Source organism: Pezoporus occidentalis, unplaced genomic scaffold (assembly GCF_034315485.1).
Source record: "Pezoporus occidentalis ecotype Australia unplaced genomic scaffold, CSIRO_AGI_Poc_V1 ctg5, whole genome shotgun sequence".
Lineage (NCBI taxonomy): Eukaryota > Metazoa > Chordata > Aves > Psittaciformes > Psittacidae > Pezoporus > Pezoporus occidentalis.
In genome coordinates, this window is record NW_026915835.1 from 16,383,643 (window position 1) to 16,407,942 (window position 24,300).

At 38.2% G+C, this 24,300-nt stretch overlaps 1 protein-coding gene across 1 annotated transcript in view; it reads right to left on the bottom strand.

The window, feature by feature from the left end:
- Positions 1 to 2,238: 2,238 nt before the first annotated feature.
- The window catches only part of LOC134173183 (uncharacterized), a 163,393-nt gene continuing 141,331 nt past the window's right edge, over positions 2,239 to 24,300 (bottom strand). Inside the window, exon 4 of the mRNA XM_062636959.1 lies at positions 2,239 to 2,386. Within this exon, the coding sequence (XP_062492943.1) occupies positions 2,274 to 2,386 (113 nt within the window). The 3' untranslated portion in view covers positions 2,239 to 2,273. The remainder of the gene's footprint in view (positions 2,387 to 24,300) is intronic.

The following is a 24,300-nucleotide window of genomic DNA, read 5'->3' on the forward strand; positions in this document are numbered from 1 at the left end:
GAGTGTCAGACAAAACTGTCAGGGAGGCACTCCTGTTGAGTACTGAGGATCAGAAAGGACCCCCTTTCTTTCTAAACTCTTTCTCTGAGAAGAGTTTAGATGCTGCTGGATCTACTCCTAGTCTCAGACTTGGTCAACACTTTATGTCTAAAGGATTATATATGCACTATTAATCCTTTATATTACTTAGCTATCAAGGTTTATCATACTATCAATCACTTATCAAGAATCTGTTGGGAAAAGGAACCTCTCAACCTCAAGGAGTAACTTTATGAGGTGTTCATATGCAAGGCGAGCTCAACAGGCCCTGGGCTGTCCACTATTTATGGAGTAAGATGATTGACTTGTAGTCATATTTGCATCCTGACTACAGATGTTAGTTTCTACCAAACATGGCTTAAGTCAGACCTTGATCAGCACTATGGTTAGAGGAAGGGCTCATTTCTCATATTAACCCTTGGCTATTGTGTTGTCATCTGTCTCCCCCAAACCCACTTTAAGTCAGATGCAGCCATTGTGAGCAGAGACATTCATTACAACCACCACTTCTGTTCAGCACTTGAGCGAGTGGGACAGGAGGGCAGGGGGAAGAACACACTGTCCCAGTAGGACACAGGGTCATAATAGAATCAGAGAATCATTCTTGTTGGAAAAGACCTTTAATATCATCGAGTCCAACTGTAAACCTAACACTTCTAAGTCCACCATTAAACCATGTCCCACCCAGCCACCTCCCTGGACAGCCAGTTCCAATGCTTGAGAAACCTTTCAGTGAAGAATTTTTTCCAAATATCCAGTTGTGCTTCCCTAGCACATTTCATCCCATCCTATGGCTTGTTATTTGTGAGAAGAGACCAACCCTCAGCTTGCTACAACCTCCTTTCAGGTAGATGTAGAAGCAATAAAGTCCTCCCTGAGCCTCCTTTTCTGCAAGCTAAACAACCCCAGTTCCCTCAGCTGCTGTTCACAGGACTTGTTCTCTAGACTCTTCACCAGCTTTATTGCTGCCCTTCTGTGGACATGCTCCAGCACCTCAATGTCTTTCCTGTAGTGAGAGGCCCAAAACTGAACGCAGCTGCATGGTACTTAGTTGCCCGCTCTGGTTAAAACACAACAAAGCCATGAGTAGCCAGTTTCTCTGGGAGAATGCAGTGGAAAACAGTGTCAAAGGCTTTACTAATTTCTAGGTAGACAATATCCACAAACTCTTCCTCATCCACTGAGCGAGTCACCTTGTCATAGAAGAAGGTGATTTTAGCCAAGCAAAAACTTTCATAAACTCATGTGGAGTGGGCCTGATCACCTGGTTGACCTGTACATGCCACATGATGACTCTTGGGATGATCTGTTCCATAACTTTCCCCATCACCAAGGTCAGACCAACAAGCCTGTAGTTCTCTGGATCCTCCTTCTATCCTTCTTGAAGATGGGTGTCACACATATGAAGCTCTAGTCAACTGGGATCTCTCCAGTTAGGCAGGACTGCTGATAAATGATTGAAAGTGGCTTGGTGATCACTTCCACCGGCTCCTTCAGTCCCCCTGACAGGAGTCTTAACCAGACACATAGACCTGTGTATGTCTAAGTAGTGTAGCAGGTTGCTAACCATTTCCCTTTGGATTATGGAGGCTTCATTCTGATCCCCATCCCTGTCTTCCAGCTCAGGGGTCTGCGTAACTAAAGAACAACTGGTCTTACCATTAAATACAGATGCAAAGAAAGCATTAAGTATCTCAGCTGTTTCCTTGTCCTTTGTCACTATGTTCCTCCCTACATCCAATGAAGGAAGGAGAATCTCCTTAGCCTTCTGTTACTATTGTACTTATAGAAATACATTTTATTGTTTTTTTTTTTTATTGACTTGTCCCCACTTTAGCAGCATCTGTAGGACAGATAGAGTACCTGAGGGCAGCTTCAACTACTCTGGTGACCTATGTGTTAGCTACCAAATTGTGCCTGCTATGTCTAGAGGTAAGTTTAGCATGTAGCATGGTGGTTGGTTTTTTTGGTCAGCTTAAACCATGGGGTGTAGTGAGATTCAGGTTACCATTTCCTCTACATTGCGAAGAGCTGGATTTCTTACCAGTCACTACAAGATGAACAGATAGGATCTTCAGTAACTAAACTGGGAAACTGAAAGCTGGACCTATACATATACATATCTACATATGTACATAGACATATGAATGAAGGAATGTCGTGGTTTAAGCCCAGACTCTGGGGAAAATCTCTGTCCTTCTATATCATTGTCTAACCCTAGAAAAGGCCCAAACCTAACTCTGCTTAACTCTCAAGATCAGATGAAGTGGTTGTGGGTAAAACACACTCTGTATGCATGCCAACATGGTGATCCCCATCACAATCAGCAGGCAGGGCTCAAGGGTACCTGGAATTCATTCAAAACCTTCAGAACTCTCAAATGATGCTGTAAATGTCCTGGTGGGGGGGCTGGGAATGTAAGGGAATGTCTCCTTCATGGGTCTATCACCCGAAGAGGGGAAAAAAGATGTGTAATTGCTAAACACTTCCATTATATACCTCCCAAAGTATAGAGGTGGTGACCACACTGGGAACGCAAGCCAGATCAGTTTCATGATCAATGATTCTATTGTATTACAAGTCATTACCATAAATATAATGAAACAAGAACCATAGCCCAAGGCCCCCAGCCAATAAACACTAACACAGCAAATATCGGCTGTAAAGTACAACATGCTGAAACTCCAAGATCAAGAGCAACAACTTTGCAAGCCAATAAATCAGCATTGTGACGAGTGACTATTAATCTGAAACAATGAATGCTTATCACAAATACGATTAGACACACGCTGGTCAGATCTGTCGTTATCTCAACCCTTCATGCCCCATGTTGGGTGCCAAAAAGAGCTGCTATGGTTTAAACCCCGCCATAACTCAGAAACCATGCAGCTGTTCACTCACTCCCCGCCTTCCATTCCTCCCCCCTCTTGTGGAGGGATGGGGAGGAGAATCAAAGGAATGTAACTCCCATGGGTTAAGAACAGTCAGGTAACTAAGGTATAGCACAAACCACTACTGCTACCACCAATAATAATAATGATAAGGGAAATAGCAAGGGAAGAGAGTACAAATGCTCACCACTCGCCGACTGATACCCAGCCAGACTTGAGCAGTGATCTCTCCCTTCAAGGTAACTGCCCCCAGTTTATATCCTGGGCATGACGTGCTGTGGTATGGAATACCTCTTTGGCTAGTTTGGGTCAGGTGTCCTGTCTCTGCTTCCTCCCAGCTTCCCCTCCTCCCTGGCAGAGGATGAGACTCACAAAATCCTTGGTCAGAGTAAACATTTGAGCAGTAACTAAAAACATCAGTGTTATCAGCACCATTCCCAGCCTGAAATGGAATCTCTCCCTGCCAGACTCACCTAGTAAAACTTCAGAATAGCAATGTTGAGATCTCTGCTCAGTGAGCTACTTTGCATACTCCCAAGAGGACTACCCAGTAACATTTAATGTCATTTGTCCCTCTGCTAGAACTTTCAAGTCAAGTCTTGCAAGTGTTTAAATTTTAGGCACTTCATTAAAAAGTGTGTTTTCTATGGGTTGTATCAAATTCCAGAGTATGTGCAAATCCAGTATCATCAGGATGTGTTGCAGTTACTGTGTTAAATGGAAGAAAACATCACACTCTGTGGTTTGTACGAGTCTAATTCTTGTCTATATCCAATCAAAACTGTAATGGTCCTTCTACCTTCAAACCTGGACTTCTCTAAGACAAAATCATGCTAAATGGTAATATGCAAAACAACACCAGATGAAACAGCTACGAGTCTGTAATTTTCTCTGGCTAAAGAGATTTGAAAATAGGTTCTCTTTAGGGATAAATTTGCAACCATTACAAACACAAATATTTTGCTGAGATAAAATGCCATCATGATGGTGAAGTTTACCCTAAATTCATGCATTTGTAGTGTCCTGGGGCATATTTCTTTAGCAGATTTTTTTTTTTCATGATACCTAGATGATATTAAAAATAGCATAGAGATATGTTGGTCCAGAAGTAACACTTAAATCCATTTTACCTTAAGGAAAACTGTTCCATAAGAGCTTTCTATCCTATTTTTGAGATGTTTTGTGTCAGAAAAAGTAATTTGATCTTATTTATTTATTGGTCTCCATGTCATCAATCAGTGTTATCCTTAAAAAAAAAAAACACTTGGAAACTGCTTGCTTAATACATATTATATATTTATGTATATACATAGATATATAATTATATACAATACAAAAAGGTTAAGAACTGAAAAAAAAGGGGAAGTAAAAAATTATAGTTTGGAGCATTGCTCTTTTTGTATGTACCTAGAAGGGGACAGCACAGTTTAATTCATATTATTAGTAGGATTGAGCCATGCATGTAAAAAAGAAAATCCTAATTCGATATTCATTTATGTACATTATTCTTAGGTTTTTGCTGACTTGAGTAGCCCTGTGAGAAGAACATCTGTCTTTTTATGAGGTTACTAATTTGAGTTGTTTCTTACCCAGTGAACACAAAACTCATAATATTAGAGAACAACTCTCTCAGTATGGTTGAAAAGAAACCATCCCATACATGTTTTAAGCAGCTTGTCTAAGTGAATTGGGCAGCAGTTAATATTAGATTAAAGTAAGATGTTGCAAAACCTGCAGGCTAAAACTTTTATACCAGATAGATGATCAGATTAGGCTGTTTTAATTTAAGCTTGCAGTGTATGCTCATTCATTCTCATCTGTAAGACAACAAAAGAATAAATTTTCACTTCCAAGTTGAAGCCACACCATAACTTCTACAAGACATATGTAACCTTTTTTTTTTTTTTTTCAGGTTAAAAAATGAACAATTAATTGACTTAATTTTTCTGCAGCACAATTATGTACAGTCAATGCAACTGTCATCCAGACTCACACAGAGACATCCTCCAATGTAAGATATATTTTGGGGGGGGAATCGCTGTAAGTGGTGTATAATTTGGAAAATAATAGGTGGAATCATATAATCACAGAATAATTTTGGATGGAAGGAGCATCTTGGGTGTCATTGCTTGTAATGACCTGTTCAAATATTTTTTTCAATTAAGCCTAAGGTCATTAGGACCTTTGAATATCTCCAATCATGTAATTTCCACAGCTTCTCTGGGCAGCCTGTTCCTGGTCTTGATTGATTGCTCACATTACAAAGTATTTTCTTACATGTAGTCAGATTTTTAAGTGTTCCAGCTTATGTCCTATCACTGAATCTTTGAGAGGAGTCCCACTTTGTTTTCTTCTGATCCTCATCCGAGGTAGCTGTCAAACCACGAGACCTCTCATTAACTTTCTTTTCTCACAAACCCAGTCACCTTAGCACCTTGTTATATGGCTCTTGACCATCTAGGTGGTCTCTATTAGAGTTGTTCCAGCATGCCTGTGTTTTCTGTGTACGAGGAAACCCAGCACTGCATGTGGTACTCCACTGCTTAACAGAGAGGAAGAGTCATTTTTCTTGACCTGCTGTCTACACTCTTGATAATGTAGCCCAGGATACTGTTAACCTTTGCTGCAAGGGCACATTGGGAGCAGCAAGAGCTAACAGTCAAAGGACTGCAAAAGCCTAATAATCTCTCTGCAGCATCCCACATCTGAGCACCCACTAAACAGCAAAACACTTTGGAAGATAGGTTAGCAGATGGTTGGTCTCATCCCCTGCAGGACATAGTATCCAGTCACTGTCATCTGCCACCATGTTTGATGGCAGCTTCAGCTGTGCTTCATTCTGGGAGCTGTTCCTCTTCACTTGTTGCTAGGCTGAGGAGAAGCCTAGCTTTCTGAAGCTGCAGATATGCAGGTGGAGAATGAGTCCTTCCTCTGTTGCCAGAAGGCACATACATCCTGCCTTCCTTGTCATAGCACTTAGTGCTTCCTTCAGTGTAGTCTCTACCTGTGGCTTATTTCTGCAGCATGGGGCTCACGCTTTTGTCTCTACAGGGCATCTGCACAGACATAGCTGATTTATGTGTGTTGTGATTTAAGTCTGGTAGGCACGCACGCCAATGCAGCCACTCACTCACTCCCCCAAAGAGGGACTATGAAGATGATGGGAAAGGCAAAAGCGAGAAAAACATACGGGTTAAGATAAAAACAGTTTAATAGATAAAGTAAAAGCTGAGTGTTTGAGCAAAGCAAAACAAGGAATTCATTTGTTAATGCCCATAGGCAGGAAGTTGTTTAGACATTTCCAGGACAGAAGGGCTCCATCACGCATAATGGGTACTTGGGAAGACAAATGCCTTAACTGTTAACGCCCCCCCCAGCTGTGTCCCCTCACTAATGCTTGTTAACCTCAAAGCCTTATCCCTGGTGGTGTGAGAGCTAGAAAAGGCCTTGACATTGTGTAAGCTCTGCTCAGCAGCAATGAAAACATCCCTGTATTACCAGGACTGTTTTGGTCACAAATCCAAGACACAGCACCGTACAAGATACTATGAAGAAAATTAACTTTATCCCAGCCAAAACTAGCACAGTGTGATTCTATGAGTCTGTCACCACCTGTTCCCCTTCACTGACGTCACAATGGAGAAGACAGATATCAAGAAGTTCAGGTTGGATATAAGGAAGAAGTTCTTTGCTGTGAGAGTAGTGAGGCACTGGAACAGGCTGCCCAAAGAAGTGGTAAATGCTCCATCCCTGGCAGTGCTCAAGGGCAGGCTGGACAGAGCCTTGGGCGACATGGTCTAGTGTGAAGCTTCCCTGCCCACAGCAGGGGGGTTGAAAGTAGATGATCTTGAGATTCTTTCCAACCCTAACTATTCTATGATTCTGTAATTCTGTGATTCTAAGACCAAATGAAATAGCTAGCTTTCTGTTGCAGGTGAAACTGTTGACATTGTTAGTGTTATTCTTGCAGTAAAAAGGGAGGACAAAGAAGACAATACATATTCTAGAAATCCAAACATTTGTGTCCATAGAACAAATAGTTAACGAATAGTTAACCTTTAGAAAAATAGATGGGAAATCAGTTTAGACATTACAAAGGGAGTAGAAATGGCAGACAGTCAAGAATGGTCTAGCTGGCCATAAATAAAAACAGTACCAATCCTGGAAAGAACAAAAGGAAGGAACAGAAAAATCATAACAGTGAAGAGCTCTCCCTATTTCAATATCATTAAGAGCTTCTCTAATGAATACAATTGGCAAGGGAAGTATTTAGCAATGTATAGTACTACTGAAGATATATTAGGTACTTGTATTTCCTTATGACTATTCCTCTGAGATATTTTGAAGGACAAATGATCTCTTGTGGCAGTGTAGGAAGAATACTTTCTGGCTTCTTCTTTTTTTTTTTTTTTTTTTAAATTTATGAATGTGGAAGAGGTAGAGAAATCTTCCTGTGCAGATGCTTTTTTGGTTGTAAGAGAATCAAAATTTACAACTTGCAAAGCTGCTCCATCTTTGGAAGACTGATTAGTACAGAAGAAAGACACTGAAATGTATAGTAGGGCTAAATTCTGCATTACTGAGGGAATACAAAAAAAAATCTGGTGGGCTCATTATGTATCTACCAGCATATAATGCATTTTTGTCCTGTACCACTGCAGTTCTTGCAGTTACACAATGGTTAACTTCAATTCTAACATAATCACAGAAATCAGAAATTTCTGTAATGATTCTGAAGGCCTTTTCAAAGACTTCTAAACAAAAGCAGCCTGTTATATTGTCACTGTCACTGAAGTACATAAAAAGCCATCTTTTCTCACTGTTGTAAGTACAGGTGATACTTCTACAATGACTAACTTCTATTGAGGCAGGAGGACCTTCTGTCACCAGTTTGCACATTTCTGGATTTTAGGTGAGAGTGGTGAGGCACTGGAACAGACTGTAAAAAGAAGTTGTGAATGCTCCATCCCTGGCAGTGTTCAAGGACAGGCTGGACAGGGCCTCCCACAGGCTCTAGTGGGACATGTCCCTGCTCATGGCAGAGGGGCTGGAAGTAGATGATCTTAAGGTCCCTTCCAACCCAAACCATTCTATGATTCTATGATTGTCACCACACTGCTTTACCCAAATCCACACTAAGGAGTGATGGGTGAATTGCAGGCTATACACATTCAAGAAAAATTAGTCTGCAGCATATTAGAACATGCAGTTTTGTTATCAGTGCATTCATATGCGTTTGCACCAATGCATAATAAGTAAAAAAAAAGGCTATTGTATCTCGCCTCCTCTCTAAAATCTAGGACAAAAAATGTCATCAACTAGAAAGAAAGCTATAGTAGCCTTTTCTTAGACAACATCCATTCCTATTGAAAGGGAGAGTATTCATCAAACCTCTAGGCCTTAGATAATTCACATGATAGTTAAAAAAAAAAACCTTTCCTTGTTCCCTGTCTGAATACCTCCACTTCTTTTTTCCAGCATTGTGTGTTACTAGGTTCTGCCATTTATAAATGGGTTATAAAAACTTACCTCACTGACATTAGAGGAATGGTCATGGGACCACCTGAAGTAGGGGTTGGACTGTAAGTAGAAAGATTTTCAAAGGAATCTAAAGGAAGTAAAAAAACTGTGAGATTTTAAAAATCCGTTATATCTACACAAAAGTATTTTGGAACAAGCATGTTAAATTACTACTCTATATTCAGTAAATCTAGGCAAGCCTTTGCTGATAAATTTAATTCATAACTGTTTTAAAGGAGCAAGGTTAACCCTGGAATGTATGAGTATAGATGTGTGGAAATACGGGGTTCTGGGATGATGGCATTCAAAAGATACGTGAATAACTGCAGAAAACAGCTGCTAACAGATGACACCTAACTCACGCAAACAGGATTGTCAACTGAAATCTCAATTTTATACTGTTTTGGTTTGTTTTAATTTAATGGAGATTTTATTTTTTCCATTTATGTATTTATTTAACAAACCTTGATCAGGTTTAATGACCATCAAGAATGCTGCCAAACTACTTGTATGACAAGGTCCTTTGCAGATCCTGAACATAGTCTTAAAGAGTTTACAGGGGATATATTGTTTTTTCTCTTTCTATGCTAGTATGTTGAAAAATAACATTGAGATACTGAATTTTTTATTTCATGCAATCAATAGTACTGATATTTTCTTTAAGATTTTTTTTTCTTGTATTTATAGTCTTAATTAAAAGGTAAATTTTTGGTTTTTTGTTTCTTTAATATTTTTCCAGTCATCACTTTTGTACTCAGGTCAAACTTTCTGGAAAAACTCCATATTATTTTTGAAATTGCAAATGTGATCCTTCCTCAAAGGAGGAAGCTTCTGCTAATTTTCCTTCCAGCAGTGGCCTTGAATCTCTTGCCATGTTTATCGTACATGTCAGTCTGGTTCACTAGACACCTATCCAAAATACTTTTCAATCTTGCTTGCAGGGAGTCCAGCAGTACTGTGAGAAGGTGATCTAAACTCAGAGAGCTGCCAAAATGAAGTTTGGCTGCCAGTCAAGCAAGCATTTAAAAAGAAATATTACTGCAAATGCCCCAAAACTTTTAAAAAAAGTGATCGCTAATTAAAATCTCTCCAGCAGATGGAAAATTGGGACCACCTGGCAATAGGCCAGAAATAATTTTTGTTTTGCATTTAAGTTTTTTTGAATACATGCCACTAAACCAAATCCCGCACCTGCTTCTGTGGCAAAAATAATTCCTCAGACTAAAAGTTGCACAACAAAAAATATCAGAGTAACTCGATGAGTGCTTAGTAAGGCATAGGAGACTTCCTAATTCTCTCACTTATGATCTGAATTGAAATACAAGTAGTGAGAGAGATCTGATTTATAGCAAATTATCAATAGAAAATAATTTTGCATTATCAAAGACTTTTCCATTTTAATTCAGATATACACAGATGTGTATGTGCAAAGTACTTAGCATATGAATGGAAAAGAAAAGCTTTCACAAACCCTTCCATCTCCCATAGAATCCTTATTAACCCTTTTTTTAACATATAGCTCAGCACCCTAGAAATCAAAGTTCTGACTGTCAGATGATTAGTTTGATCTTCTCTGTTGGTTTGATCAAGGTGATAAGCTGCTGTTTTCTGTAAACAATTCAAGAAACCTTAAATTACTATACTTTAGAGAGGGTGAATATTAAGAATGGAGTGAGACAAGATCCTTATGGTGAAGGAAAACTTTGTGATAAATGGGACAATAGGGAACTAAAAGCTCCTGCTTTTAGCTATTAGCTATTTTCCTTCCTTCCTCCCTTCCTCCCTTCCTCCCTCCCTCCTTTCCTTTTCTTCTTGACTACCTACCTGCCTTGTTGCACTCAAAATCTCATTAAGAGTTAAAAGGAACATACATTATATGTGGAACCAATAACTTTTTATTAGTCTAATTAAGATCTTGGGAGTCTAATAAAAATGCAGCAAAAATTTATTATTACAGTTACACCAAAGCTAGCGCTTAGTAATACAGTGCAAATATGTACATATTATATCCACTGGTGGCTTCTCCCCTACTGTTATGTTTATACTTCCAGGAGTCCTCTGAGTCCTAAGTTCTACAGCTTTAGCCTTCAAGAAAAATTAGGCCAGGGACTTATTATGACAAGTCACCAGTATCCTGCGGTTCTTGCTCAGTTGTTGTTGATGGTGCCATTTTTTTTTTCCTCCTGGGTCATGGGATAGTGATATGAAAAGAAAGAGCTCCATAACAGTTTCTAGGAGAACTGAAGCTTCTAGTTTAAAAATCAAATGGAGTACATTTTGTTAGAGCTACGTTGAGTCTTCAGGCAATGCACTCTAAATAGACTTATTTTCATTTAATCCAATTGTCTTTTCACAGTGTAGAATTTTGCTGGAATGTTCCATTCTGCGTGTCATTTTTGTAGTCATACCTTATTTTCTGTTTTTATTTTGATATTTTCCAAAACCTTCTTACTAATATTTCAAACCTTTTCAGATCTGTTTCAAATGGTAGTCATTACAAATTTTACCTCCCTTTTTTCCAGTTTCCTACAGCTACTTTTGCAAGCTTGGCATCACTGCTGCTTTCAGCGAGACACAAATGGGAAGTAAATACACCAGATGATCCTGGGGATGGAATGCTGCCAGATACCTGCTCTTGCCTTTAGTTCACTGAAAAGTAACTCAGCCACAATCAGTGACTGAGTAATAAATTTTTCACCTTCATTTATTTAACACTGTTATTGTGTTGAATTAACTCTACACAGAAACCTTCCTCAGACTAAAGCAGAATAAATTAATACATCAACATCACCAAATGGCAGATTAGGAAAAAACATAGCATCTCAGTTGAAGAAATTTAAGTCTATCATTTCCCCCCTACTTGACAAAATAAAGCTCATACTGTTGTAGAATAATTTTGTGTTTTAGTAACCATGAAAATACTTGAATGATGAAGCTACTTCTTTTTTTCTGCATTTCTAGATGGACATAAGCAGTTTGTCTACTTTCACAGGGGGATCAAGAAGAAAACAAAATGGTCAGACTGAAATACCATTGCCTGGAAGGCAAGACTTACGAGAAGCAGCTGAGGTCACTTGGTTTGTTCAGCTTGGAGAAGAGAAGGCTGAGGGATGACCTCATCATAGTCTAAAACTTCCTCAAGAGGGGCACAGAAAGGGAAGGTATTGATCTCCTCTCTCTGGTAACCAGTGATAGGACACGAGAAACAGAATGAAGCTGTGTTAGGGGAAGTTCAAGTTAGACATTAGGAAATAGTTATTCACTCACAGGGTGGTTGATCACTGGAACAGGATCCCCAGAGAAGTGGTCAGAACACCACGCCTGTCAGAGTTCCAAGAAGCATCTGAATGCTTTTAGTCATATGTCGTGGTTTAAACCCAGTCAGGTAATTCGTTTGCTCACTTCCCCCCCCTTTCTTGCCCTCCCCCTGCTCTCGGAGGGACAGAGAGGAGAATCGAAAAGAATGCAACTCCCATGGTTTGAGATAAGAACAGTTTAGTAACTAAGGTATAACACAAATCACTACTGCTACCACCAATGATAATAATGATAAAGGAAATAACAAGGGAAGAGAATACAACACCTCAGCACCAGCCGACCGATAACTTGCCCCCCCTCAGCCCGACCAAGCACCGACCGATACCTCCTCCAACCCTGCAGTCTCCCAGCCCTTCCGGGTAACCCCAGTTACATCCTGGGCATGACGTGCTGTGGTATGGAATACCTCTTTGGTCAGTTTGGGTCAGCTGTCCTGTCTCTGCTTCCTCCTGGCTTCCCCTCCTCCCTGGCAGAGCATGAGGCTCACAAAATCCTTGACCAAACCAAAACATTGCTACCAGCTCTGTTCCCAGGCCGAAAGTCAAAACACTGCACTGCACCAGCTACCAAGAAGGAGAAACATGACTGCTACTGCTGAACCCAGGACATCATATGATTTAATTTTAGGTAGTCCTGCAAGGAGAGCTGAGTTGGACTTGATGATCCTTATGGCTCCATTACAGCTTGAGATATTCTAGGATTCTCTTCCCTCAAAGAGAAAAAAATTATCTTTGAGAGTAGCTGCAATATGATGAGTTGCTAGACCTTGTCTGGGGTCTGAAATGCGCCTTTTTAAATTTTGTTTGGAGCTAAATGTCATTTTATCCACTGATCTCTGTATTGAGTCAGGTCTGAAGAAAAATTAAAAAAAAAACAACACCCCAATTTTGAAAACCAATTACACGCCAGTTTGCTTTTTTTCAAAGAGCCATGCTACTAAAAAGTCAGTTGAAACTGTTCTTTTTCTACGTTCATATTTCAGCAATTCAGCTCTGATTAACAGCTCCCTAATGAATTAAAATTAGTTCCACTATATCAATCTTTTACTGCTGACTACTTAGACCTCCTAAAAGTTCAACATCATTCCTCCTTTTTCATCCAGAAATACATTTTCTTGACAGTGTACTTATCAAATAAATCATAGGGTATTTTTTTGTTTGTTTGTAAAGGTACATACCATGGACATCGTATTTCTTGTATTATTTTCACAGAAATACTAAATTTGAAATATGAGCATGATCCTATAATCTGATCTCACTGCTTTAAAAAAAAAAAAAAATTATTTATCGCACATTTTATCTGTTTCAAACATTAGTAATTTTTAAAATTTCTATTAGTATAGAGAATACTCTTGATATAAATCTTAAAAAAAGAAAAATAAAAAAAATCAGTGACTTCTGTATTAAAAGTTTTTTGTCTTCTTTTAAGTACTTCAGACAGTGTTCTTACCCATACATGACTAGGAAACATATCCTTTGCAGTACTAAGCAGATGACATTATTCTAGAAAGAAGAGGATTAACTGGTAATTTCTTCATAAAATCATTGAAGATACCTTTGATTTCCTATGAATGAATCACATAATCCAACTTCATTTTAAGATTATAATTTATTAGAAAAAAAAATCCGTATTTTTACTTCTCTTATTTCCTAGAAGTTAAAGTAATGAGATGCTCAATTGGACATTAATAAGAGACATCTTGTAGTTACTGTTATAATAGGAATTTTATGAATGAAATAGAAGAGTAAGTTGGTTAAATTCAAATTAAAATTTGTATTTCAATGTAGACTAACTAACACTTTTTTTTTCCCCCTAGGTCTTAATGAATTCATTATTTACTAAAATAAGTAAGTATTGTATACAGTAGTTTGAAATACCGGAAAAAAGATTTAGTACAGGCATTAACGCTGAAAAGAAGATAGATATCCTTTTCACATCATCAACTTCTTTATGTAGATAAACAGCAAAATATTGGCATTTGCTTATTATACTATACAACTAGCACGCTTCAGCTTGGTTATAGGCATAAAGAACAGCTGTTTGATTTAAAACAAGGATGTAATGCCATGCCATAGCAAAAATTAGGTGGCATAAGAAAATGACAGTGCTAAAGTTCTGCTAGCTTACGCTAATGAGAGTTGGCAACATAACAGTGTATGTCATTATAAGCTGTCATAATGGAAAATTATAAGAGACACTAACTTTCCAGAGCTGCTACGTTTACTGATGCCCTTACTATTTATGTTTTTATTCTGCTTGCAGAAGGGAACAGGACAGAGAAAAAGCAGAAAAGTCTTTCAATAGCATTTAAAAGGAAGATTTATTTTCAGGTGTACATTTGCTTGATGCTGTACATTTTCTGTGACTGTTACAAAAGTTGGAAGAGGGATTAGTTTTGCCTAACTTTAGATGGCCACAGCATAAATATTTCTATTTCTGAGACAGAAATCTAGTCTTTTCAGTCAAAGAAGAAAAATATATGATTTATCTAAGTCCTTTTGAGTGTTAGTTACGAATTACTTGTACCCTGGAAGAGAATTTTTCTTACTTTTGATTATAAAGAGAGTGAAGACACCTAGCTCCTATGGAGGATGAATGAAGTATAGATGCATTCTTTGAATTGTTATTCATTACTGAAGAGAGTATTTAGATATTTACATATTACATGTTTTTACATTTTTTAAGATGTCCAGTGGGAAAAAATTCTCAGTAAACAAAGTTAATAAGGGAGATATGGCTAATACTCCAGATACCTTCAAGTGTGCTTATCATTACAAATCAGAATCCCACTGAAACCTTCAACACCTTACATCTATAAGCAAAAACATTGACAAAACAGTTATCCCTCCCTAGTCCCATCAAACCCAGGAAATTAACAGCAGTCAAGTCTGCTTCCATGACAATGAAGAAAACTGACGAATACTGTCATTCTGTAAAAAAAAAAATATAGCAAAAAATCAAGCTATTATCATAAAGATTTGGAGAAGATCAAGAGGATATCTCTCTAACAATCTTCTTAATAAGTTTGAATAATTGAGTGAAAGGCAGAAAAAAATGTTCTGTTTCGTTTAGGTAACACTGAAAATGAATTACATAATATGCTTAATCTACTAATGCATTTTAATAACATCTCAGTGAAGGAACTCTCTGTGTGTGTGTGTGTTTCTGTATGTGTATTTAAATAACATAAATAAATGAATGTCTTCCCTGTAGGTAAAGAAATACATTCATAAAAAATTATTTTGACATTTTTCACTTTGTAAAAGTCATGTTGAGTTGACGAAAATAGTGCTCCATGCCAACGATACCATGTAAACAAACTCATAATTTCTAAATAAAACAGAACAAACTGATGCTTGAACCAAGAGCAATGAGAAGCAGCAGGGTTTTACATAGACTTTGTAAGTTCAGATATTGATGTAAGAAAAAGCTAAACCAAAAAGCAGCAAAGTTAGGTATAGACTCATATTAAAATACTTTTTATCTTTTTTCCAGTAAATGAGGTAAATGGTCCTTGTGAAAATTAGCTTAGTTTTAATGTATCATGTAAAGGTCACTGGGGTTTTTCTGTTCTTTTTGTTTTCTTTCTCCACTTGATTTCCCCTTTAACTTCTGTCTCAAAAGAAAGATATACTACTCAATCATACTAACACAATCAGCTTGCTGAGTTTCCTGGAGTGAAAAAAAAAAACCCGAGTGAAAAAAAAAAACCACAAAAGTAACAGCTGGACACCAAACAGAACTTTCTTTGAGGGAAGACACCAAGCACTTCTGAGACTTCAACATGACTCACAAATATATCAAGACAGGACAGATGGAAAAGAGTAATGGCTACAGGCACTGCTTTTCTGCAAGTGTCCTATAGACTCAAGAAAACATATTTTGGCCTTCTGTAGCCTAAGGCATTAGCCATAACTTACCTTTCTCTGTCAGAAGACAGTTTCATAAAAAGCTTACCAAAGAACCAAAGGGGTATATTGGACACAAATGCCTAAAGAAAGGAAATAAGCAACATAGTTAACCTCGGATACTAAGTAGTATAGTCCTCAAATCAAAATAAGATATAATGCAAAATGTTAAATTACTTTGATGCAGGGAAAAAAATCTCCTTCTGCCTTTAAGGTTTTGAAGAGCTGGTATCCTCAGGATTCCTGACCTACTGCATAATCATAGCTCATGAATATGAACAAGCATCAGTCTGGAAAATAAAAATGGGAGCAGGAAGAAGTTAATTGGTAGCCTCTGTTGCTTCACAACTCTCACAAGAAGATGAGGCAGAACCTAGTGAGGGTGACCTTTTCAGTTATCGTCTGCAGATCTCCAGTTAACACCAGCATTTCAAAATTTTGGGGACTTTGATTAGATGCACATTTCACTGTGTTATTTATTATAAAAAAAAAGTTTGTATGAACACTTCATTTAGTATTTTTTATTAGCTTGTTTTCCTATAGTGATTAGTGACAGGGAACACTTTTTTACCCAGCCCATTACATCTAAGGTTCTCAGACATACATTGGTTTTCTAGTTGCCGTGGTTTAAACCCTAGCCAGACAGCTTGTTCACTCACTCCCAGTGAGTGGTGCCGGGCTGACAACAATTGAGGCCCCCCTCCCCCCCCCACCGGGGCTCTCCCCTTCCCCGCTCCCAGAGGAACGGGGAGGAGGATCGAAAGAGTGCAACTCCCACGGGTTGAGACAAGAACAGTCCAGCAACCAATGTACAACACAAATCACCACCGCTACTATCAACTACAACAATGATAAGGGAAAATAACAACGGAGGAGAAGATGATACCACCATCCAAGAAACGAGTCCCACCTGGAAGCCCGTGTCCCTCCGGGTAACCCCAGTTACACCCCACCCCGGGCATGACGTGCTGTGGTATGGAATACCTCCCTGGCTAGCCTGGGTCAGGCGCCCCGTCTCTGCTTCCTCACAGCTTCCCCTCCTCCCTGGCAGAGCATGAGCCTCACAAAGTCCTTGGTCAGGGTAAACATCACTTAGCAACAACTGAAAACATCGGTATCACCAACACTGTTCCCAGGCTGGAAGTCAAAACACAGCCCTGCACCAGCTACCACAAAGGAGAAACATGACTGCTACTGCTGAACCCAGGACACTAGTCTATGTTTTAGAGGCAATAGTCTCCTTGGTGATGAAACCTCAGCTTCTTCTGCACTTTTATAGAGACTCCTGAGGCCCTAGAAAATCATAGTATAATTGAATGGTTTGGGTTTGAAGGGACCATAAAGATCATCTACTTCCAAACTCCCTGCCACAGACAGGGCCACCTCCCACTATACCAGGTTGCTCAAGTCACCATCCAACCTGGCCTTAAACACTTCCAGGGATGTGGTATTCACAACTTCTTTCGGCAATATGTGCCAGCATCTCACCAGCCTCACAGTAAAGAATTTTTTCATAACGTCTAATCTAAATCTACCCTTGGTCAGCTTAAAGTCATAGAATCATAGAATCATAGAATAGTTGGAGTTGGAAAGGACCTTAAGATCATCTAGTTCCAACCCCCCTACCATGGGCAGGGACACCTCATACTAGACCATTGTATTCCTAATGTATTATGGATTCATAGTTAAACTCCTCTGCCAGAATTAGCTAAAACAATTAAAAACATTAACTTGTTTTCCAGTGAATGGACGTTAGTCAGCAATTAAGTTATCTTCCGGCTGTCTTCTTTCCTACTGGAAGCCACTCTTTACTTAGTAAAGTGATGTTTTCGTACCCTTTGGATTATCCCTAATTTACCTCATAACTTGATTTTTTTTCTTTTTTTTTTCAGTTTTTACACTACTCCCTCAAACACCTTCGAGTCTCACTTTTTTCTGCTGGATGGTTCCTTCCTTCTTTGTTTCCTTTCTTTCTTCCTTGCTTGCTTGCTTGCTTCTTTCCTTCCTTGTTCATTTTAGTTCTGGTACTTGATTTTGTTCAGTTACTGCTAAGACTTCTGAAAGCTGCCCTAATTCAGTGTCTGAGATCCAGCTAATAGGAAGGACTGCTACAGAATGTCCAAAAAAAGCCTCAAAGCCGAAAGGTAGAAGAGGGTTTATAATAACTGTGAGAAGACACTTGGATGAGCGTGAAAGAAAAAAAATACTATTTTATATATAAAAATATGAAAAGGAGGAAATAGGGGCAGAATGAGGAAAAAAAAACAAACCCAAACAAACCCACAACAAAACAACACTTTATACAAAATAGTTGTTGGCTCAAGATGAATACATTTGTGGGAAACAAGAACAGGAGTCAGGGTGCCTTGAAATTTAAAGTTACAATGAAATCTGATGTGAAAGAGAAGGTGCCACTTTTATTTCTCTCTGAGAAGTGGAAGAGGAAACAGACAATCTTTTTATTACTTTTTTTTTTTCAGACAGTAATATGTCTCCTATTGTCTACATAGTGATATGCCAGAAACTAGACTGGTCTACAGCACTTGTATACACTTCTGGCAGTTGTAACTGCCTATTTGCTTAGCTGGGCAGGTTTTTTCTTATAATCAGATTCCTTAATGCCTTCAAATGCCTTGTTTCTAGGACAATGACTTCATCGTCAAGGGGTCATTGATAATGTCCCCTTCATTCTGTGCCAAAAAGCAAACCTTGAACTGTTGTCTTCCCACCATATATTTAATCTGTTTTAATCTTAGGATAAGTAAAAATAATATCTAGTTTTTGTTTTACCTATCCTTCCCTTCTTTGTTCGTTTGTTTATTCGTTTTCTTAAGGTAGGATTTTAATATCTTTTGGTTTTGTAAGGCCATAGTGAAGCACTTTGTTCCACTGAGAAGAAGATTGCCCCCTTGAGACTTGCATTCACTTTTAGCCTGCAGGGATATGAGATATGGGACTGTAAACCTGTGACATTTTTATGAATAGAAATACTATTTTAGGTCATTTAAAGACATTGCTGTTGTTCCCTCTGGGCACTATACAGTAAAACTAAGATACAAAAATAGATCCAATTAAATTTTTAAAGACTGAAACATTTGCAATTTTTTTTGCTGCTGCTAAAAAAATCCAATGTCATGCTGCAAATACATGTGGGAAATAGTTATCTCATCCCTATTAAATAAAACGAGAAATAAAAAAATATTTTTTTAAAGGCAATTTAGTCTAAAATCTATCCCAAATATCAGGGGAAATACAATCCTTTTTTTTTTTTATATTAGAGTAAATATATGTAATTTTTTTTTTCTTCCTTTATAGTACAGATATAAACCTCGGCCCAACCTGGTTTTCAAAGTAAAAAATCCGTTTTAGAAAAGATGCAAAAAGATACCCCAAAGGAAGCTATTATTTAAATACTAGTGTGGTGGGTTGACCCTGGAGAGAGGCCAGGTGCTCACCAAAGCTTCTCTGTGACACCCCCTCCTCAGCTGGACAGGGGAGAAAAAATATGATGAAAGGCCCATGGGTTGACATAATGACGGGGAGATCACTCAATAATATTTTGGGGAATTATTTTAATTTATTACTAATCAAAATCAGAGTAGAATAATGAAAAAATGAAACAAAATCTATGATTTGAAAGATGAATGGGAGCACTACCACAATCTTTTGAAGTAGATCCACTTCCTTCCAAATTTATGTTCCACTACTTTGTAGTACATGAACTTGGAATGTCATGTCACAAGTGGATGCAGAAAGCTAATGCCTCATTCCCATGCAATCCTTAACATTTTCTTTGTATTTTTTCAGCATAAAGTCTCCCCTTCCCTTCCCTTCTCCCCTTCCCTTCCCTTCCCTTCCCTTCCCTTCCCTTCCCTTCCCTTCCCTTCGGAAAAGGGAAAGTGGAAACAGAAGTGTTCAAGATGAAGTATAAAACCTGCACATAAAGTCTACAAGCTTAACTCTTGCTTCTACTTACTTTTATGGAATGAATCTAATATGCATATAAAGTTTCAGTACTAACCTTGCATTTTTGCCCATTTTTTCATCACATCCTTGTATTCCTGCTTTGCATCACAGCTCCAGCCAGCGTCCCTGTAATCCTGTTTTCTCTTAAAGTAATATATGTCATTTGCTTCTGGTCAAACTTTTTTCAGCTTAATTTCTAACATCTAAGTTTTAGCGGTCCTTATCTGGAGTTATTAGCAAGAATTCACTGTAAGACCTATGGATAAAAAAAATCAAAAAAATTACTAGTATAGGTACAAAAGCTACATTCACTCTGATTTTTAGCTATGGACATTATTATGACAGCTTATGTTAACTGACAACCTAAAATACATGTAATAATTGTTTACATGATAGGCCACCAGCATAAATTGTGGAACAAACATTGTATGAATTAAATGTGAGCAATTATAAAACTATGTATTATGTAAGAAGTTGTAGATTGGAGCTGATAACCCTGACAACTATACTAGAATTCAATCTGTAGCTATTATGGTGCCATGCAGCTGAAACAGGAAAAATACTCTGAACAAACAAATGACCAAAAAAATTTTTTTTGATTACTATTTGCTATAGAAAGTGCTGGATGCAAAACAATGATAGTACATTGTTAGTACAATGATAGCACATGTAAAAATCCCATTACAATGTGTTCTATCTAAAATAATTGTTTGAGGTTGTTATGCTTGTACAGGCCATAAAAGGCTTATTTTTAAATGTTGTTTCCCTCAGAGGAAAATAAATAAAAATTAATAAATTTAAGTGACTTTACATACTTAGCAACTTTTACAAAATGAACTATCAAGTTACTATACCCATTTTTAGGTGCATAAAATCTGGAACATGCAGGAGTATGTTCTTTCCCCCTAGCCTACAAAACCCATTGAAAGCAATTGGAAAATTGATAAGGTTTAGCTCAAGTCTTTTTTAGGAACATTATAGCAGAAAGATTTTATGGTTGCACAACAGCTAATAAAAATAAGTTGTGAATTCATTTTCCCAAATGATTCACAAACCAATCATCTGATCCATGAGAACACAATGGTTAAATCAGCAGACAACAATTTTACTATCTGTTTTTTCAAGCCAGACATCTATATACAGTGAGTGAGACATGCTGTTTGTGCAAATAACCATAGATCAAACAAATTCAGAGTAGCTAAGTCAATTGTACCAGCTGAGGATCTGGCTCAATAGCTTGCATTAGTATTTAAGTGCAAGAGGGATTATACACATATTCACTTAAAATAATTCATGATTCTCACTGAGAAGTTGTTGCCCTACACAACTGTTGCAAACTCAATTTTAGTGACTTTGTTTATTGGTAAAGAAAGAAGTCGTCTTTTACAAGAAATGTGGTTTTGAAGAGTGTATTGGGTTTGATAATCGGCTTACCTATTTGATGCATTAACTTATTGGTATCTGACGGCAATGGGAACTGCTATGTCTCAAGTGATATATTTTTTCCACTCTCATTTCATACCCTTGCAGCTGGAAGCACTTGGAATTGTTTGTAATGTTAACAGCTGTTCATATTTTCTCTTATCTCGTATTAAAGGCCATAACACACTCAGGAGCAGAGCTATGGGTTCACTGATATTGTTACTCATTTGCCAGAGAAAGTGTTCATCTTGTGCTGACCTCCATTAGAGTCACTCTGTTCTTTAGCTTTTTCTCTTGTGAGATAAGAATTGGTCTTGAAAGTACCAGCAAGCTGCACTCTCATGTGACATGTATTCTGACATTTCCCTCCTCGGGCAGTCTTTATACTTTTCATAGTCTCTCACTTCAATTCAAGCTGTCTTTTCAAGAGCCAGAAGGGCTGGTTGACACTTCTGTTTACACTTCTCTCTATTTTTGAATCTTATCCACGTTATGTGATTTTAAAATGCATATTTAAACTAGGTCATGTCAAGGACTTTAGCATGTTCAGAAGGTGGAATAACCACCTAGCAATGGTTATGTTTTCTTTGAATTATTTGCAGACACATTGTCTTCAATACCTTCAGGCTTGCTAACAGTGACTGATGCAAAATTGACTTAGGGTCAGTGCATAAGAGACCCGGATTCTGTACAGAAAGAACAGAATATAACAAATTTCCTGCAAGAAGTGAATAAGCAAGAGCCTCTACAGTGACACCTCCGGGACTTCTTGCACTACTTCTGAGGAGCATGCACAGTCTAGACAAGGAGTAATGGGACATTTGCAGACAAGGTCCATACTAAAACTGTGTGCAGTGAGAACATGGCCAGCAACCGTATGGCAGTCTGTACTCAGCCTCAGGCTCTCCCTGTTACAGTGACAAAGATTGCGTGCAGCTCAGTCCCAGGCTGGTGTAAAGAAACTCCCCCGTACGAAGACAGCTATCACTGCTTTTCAAGGCAAAGCTATTGTTGCAGAGCCAAATGAGGAAGGGCACTTCTCACATGTGGATTTTCCCACTATATGCATGCACTTTTTTCATAATTTAACTATTTATGAACAAGCTAACCTAAAGTCTATGACTTTTCTTCCTTCATAAGTAATTAAATATCTTAAAAATTATTTGTACTGTGAATTGCTTTTATTACTTAGCCTGCACACAGATATAGATCTATTCCCACTGGCACTGCCTTGTGCAGTATATATCATTACACATCATTTACTAAGGTTATAAATGTTTTACCATGTTCCTCATTTAGACCAAACTAGAAACTATCCTTGTAGGACATTGGGGTATATCCTTTTGAGGAAGAGGCCTTGTTCTTCCATACAGAATGCTCCAGGGAAAAAAAATGAAACAATCCTCCAAATAAAAAAGACAACCATTAACTAACATTGTTATATTAAAATAAGTGAAATGTGTTATTTTCCTGCACAAAGAAAGCCAGATTTCCTGCAATTAAAAGTGGTCAAGCAGTACCAGTAAATCCAGCTCTTTTAAATTATTTAGTATTGTTATGCACAAGCTAGTCCTAAAGCTTTTGGTGTCTTTTTCATTGGCATTCAAACTTTATGAGAGGAGGAATTGTTCTGTGAGTTGTTCATAAACTGTTTATAAATTGTTTACTTGGACTCTATACAGTATTATTTGAATAGCATGATATATCACTGACATTTCTCCTTTAAAACATAAAACAAGTAATGAACAGCAAACAGTTTAAGGAAAATGAAAACATTAAACTAGAATAAGTTAGTAGGTTAAATATTTTCAAGTTGAAAGCATCAAATAATCATCTGAATATTCATGACTATGTTGATCCAGCAAACATTTGCATACTATTAATAGACATATTTGCTTATATTATTTGGTAGTCTTTAACTTTCATGGGTAGATTTCAATATCTTTCTTTGTTTCCCCTACCATTTGACCTCACAAACAGTGTTTTAGCTACATATGCATTACCTTTTAAAGGTAAAATAAATTTGCATGCATCAACAATTTCCTTTTCTATTTTATTTGGCTTCAAACCTTCCTTCCCTCAAGGAGCTGACATCTTTTTCATTTATTTTTTTTTTTTTCTTCCTCTGCAGTCTTAAACAGACAGAGTTTTTCCTTTCAATTTTTGGCATTCCAAGGATAGAAATTCATAATTTCTTTGTTCAGGTGAATACTTAAGAAAACTGAAAAGTACATGAAAAACAACAAGGTGGCTGGTGACAGTCAGCATGGCTTCACTAAGGGGAAATCCTGCCTGACCAATTTGGCTGCCTACTATGATGGGCCCATGGAACTAATAGACAGGGGTAGAAAAGTTGACATCATCTACCTGGACTTGTGCAAAGCGTTCAACACCGTCCCAAACGACATCCTTGTCTCTAAATTGGAGAGACATCAATTTGATAGGTGGACCACTCGGTGGATAAAGAACTGGCTGGATGGCCACATGCAAAGATTTGTGGTCACCAGCTCAGTGTCCAGCTGGAGACCAGTAACAAGTGGTGTCTCTCAGGGATCGATGTTGGGACCGGTCTTGTTTAACATCTTTGTTGGTGACACAGGCAGTGGGATTGAGTGCGCCCTCAACAAGTTTGCTGATGACACCAAGCTGTGTGGTTTGGTTGATACGTTGGAGGAAGGAATGCCATCCAGAGGGACCTTGACACGCTTGTGAGGTGGGTTGATGCCAGCCTCATGAAGTTTAACCATGCCAAGTACAAGGTCCTTCACCTGGGTCGGAGTAATCCCAGGCACAGCTACAGGCTGGGGGGTGTTGGCTGATGAGAAACTGAACATGAGCCAGCTTCAGTGTGTGCTTGCAGCCCAGAAAGCCAGCTTGCATTTCAACAACGGTAAAATATAGGCTTCTTAAATGCTGGCGGTAAATCAATTGGCGAGTTATTTTGGTGTTGCTTTCCTGCTTCAAAATGGCATAAAACAAGCCTAAAATGCAAACAATCATGTAATGAACTTTTACACCCACCCCACCCCACCCCCCCCGTATCTCTGGAGAAGAAGGAAGATAAACCAAAATATTAAACAAAACAAAAAATATTACATCTGCAGTGTGGAAGCGTATCTTTGTATGAAGAGATGCTCTAATCCCATTCAGTGATACTTGTTGATCCCAAGATCAAGATTCACTTAAAAGAACTGTCAAGAGGCTACGTCAAGTGACTCTAGTGGGAATTCATGAGA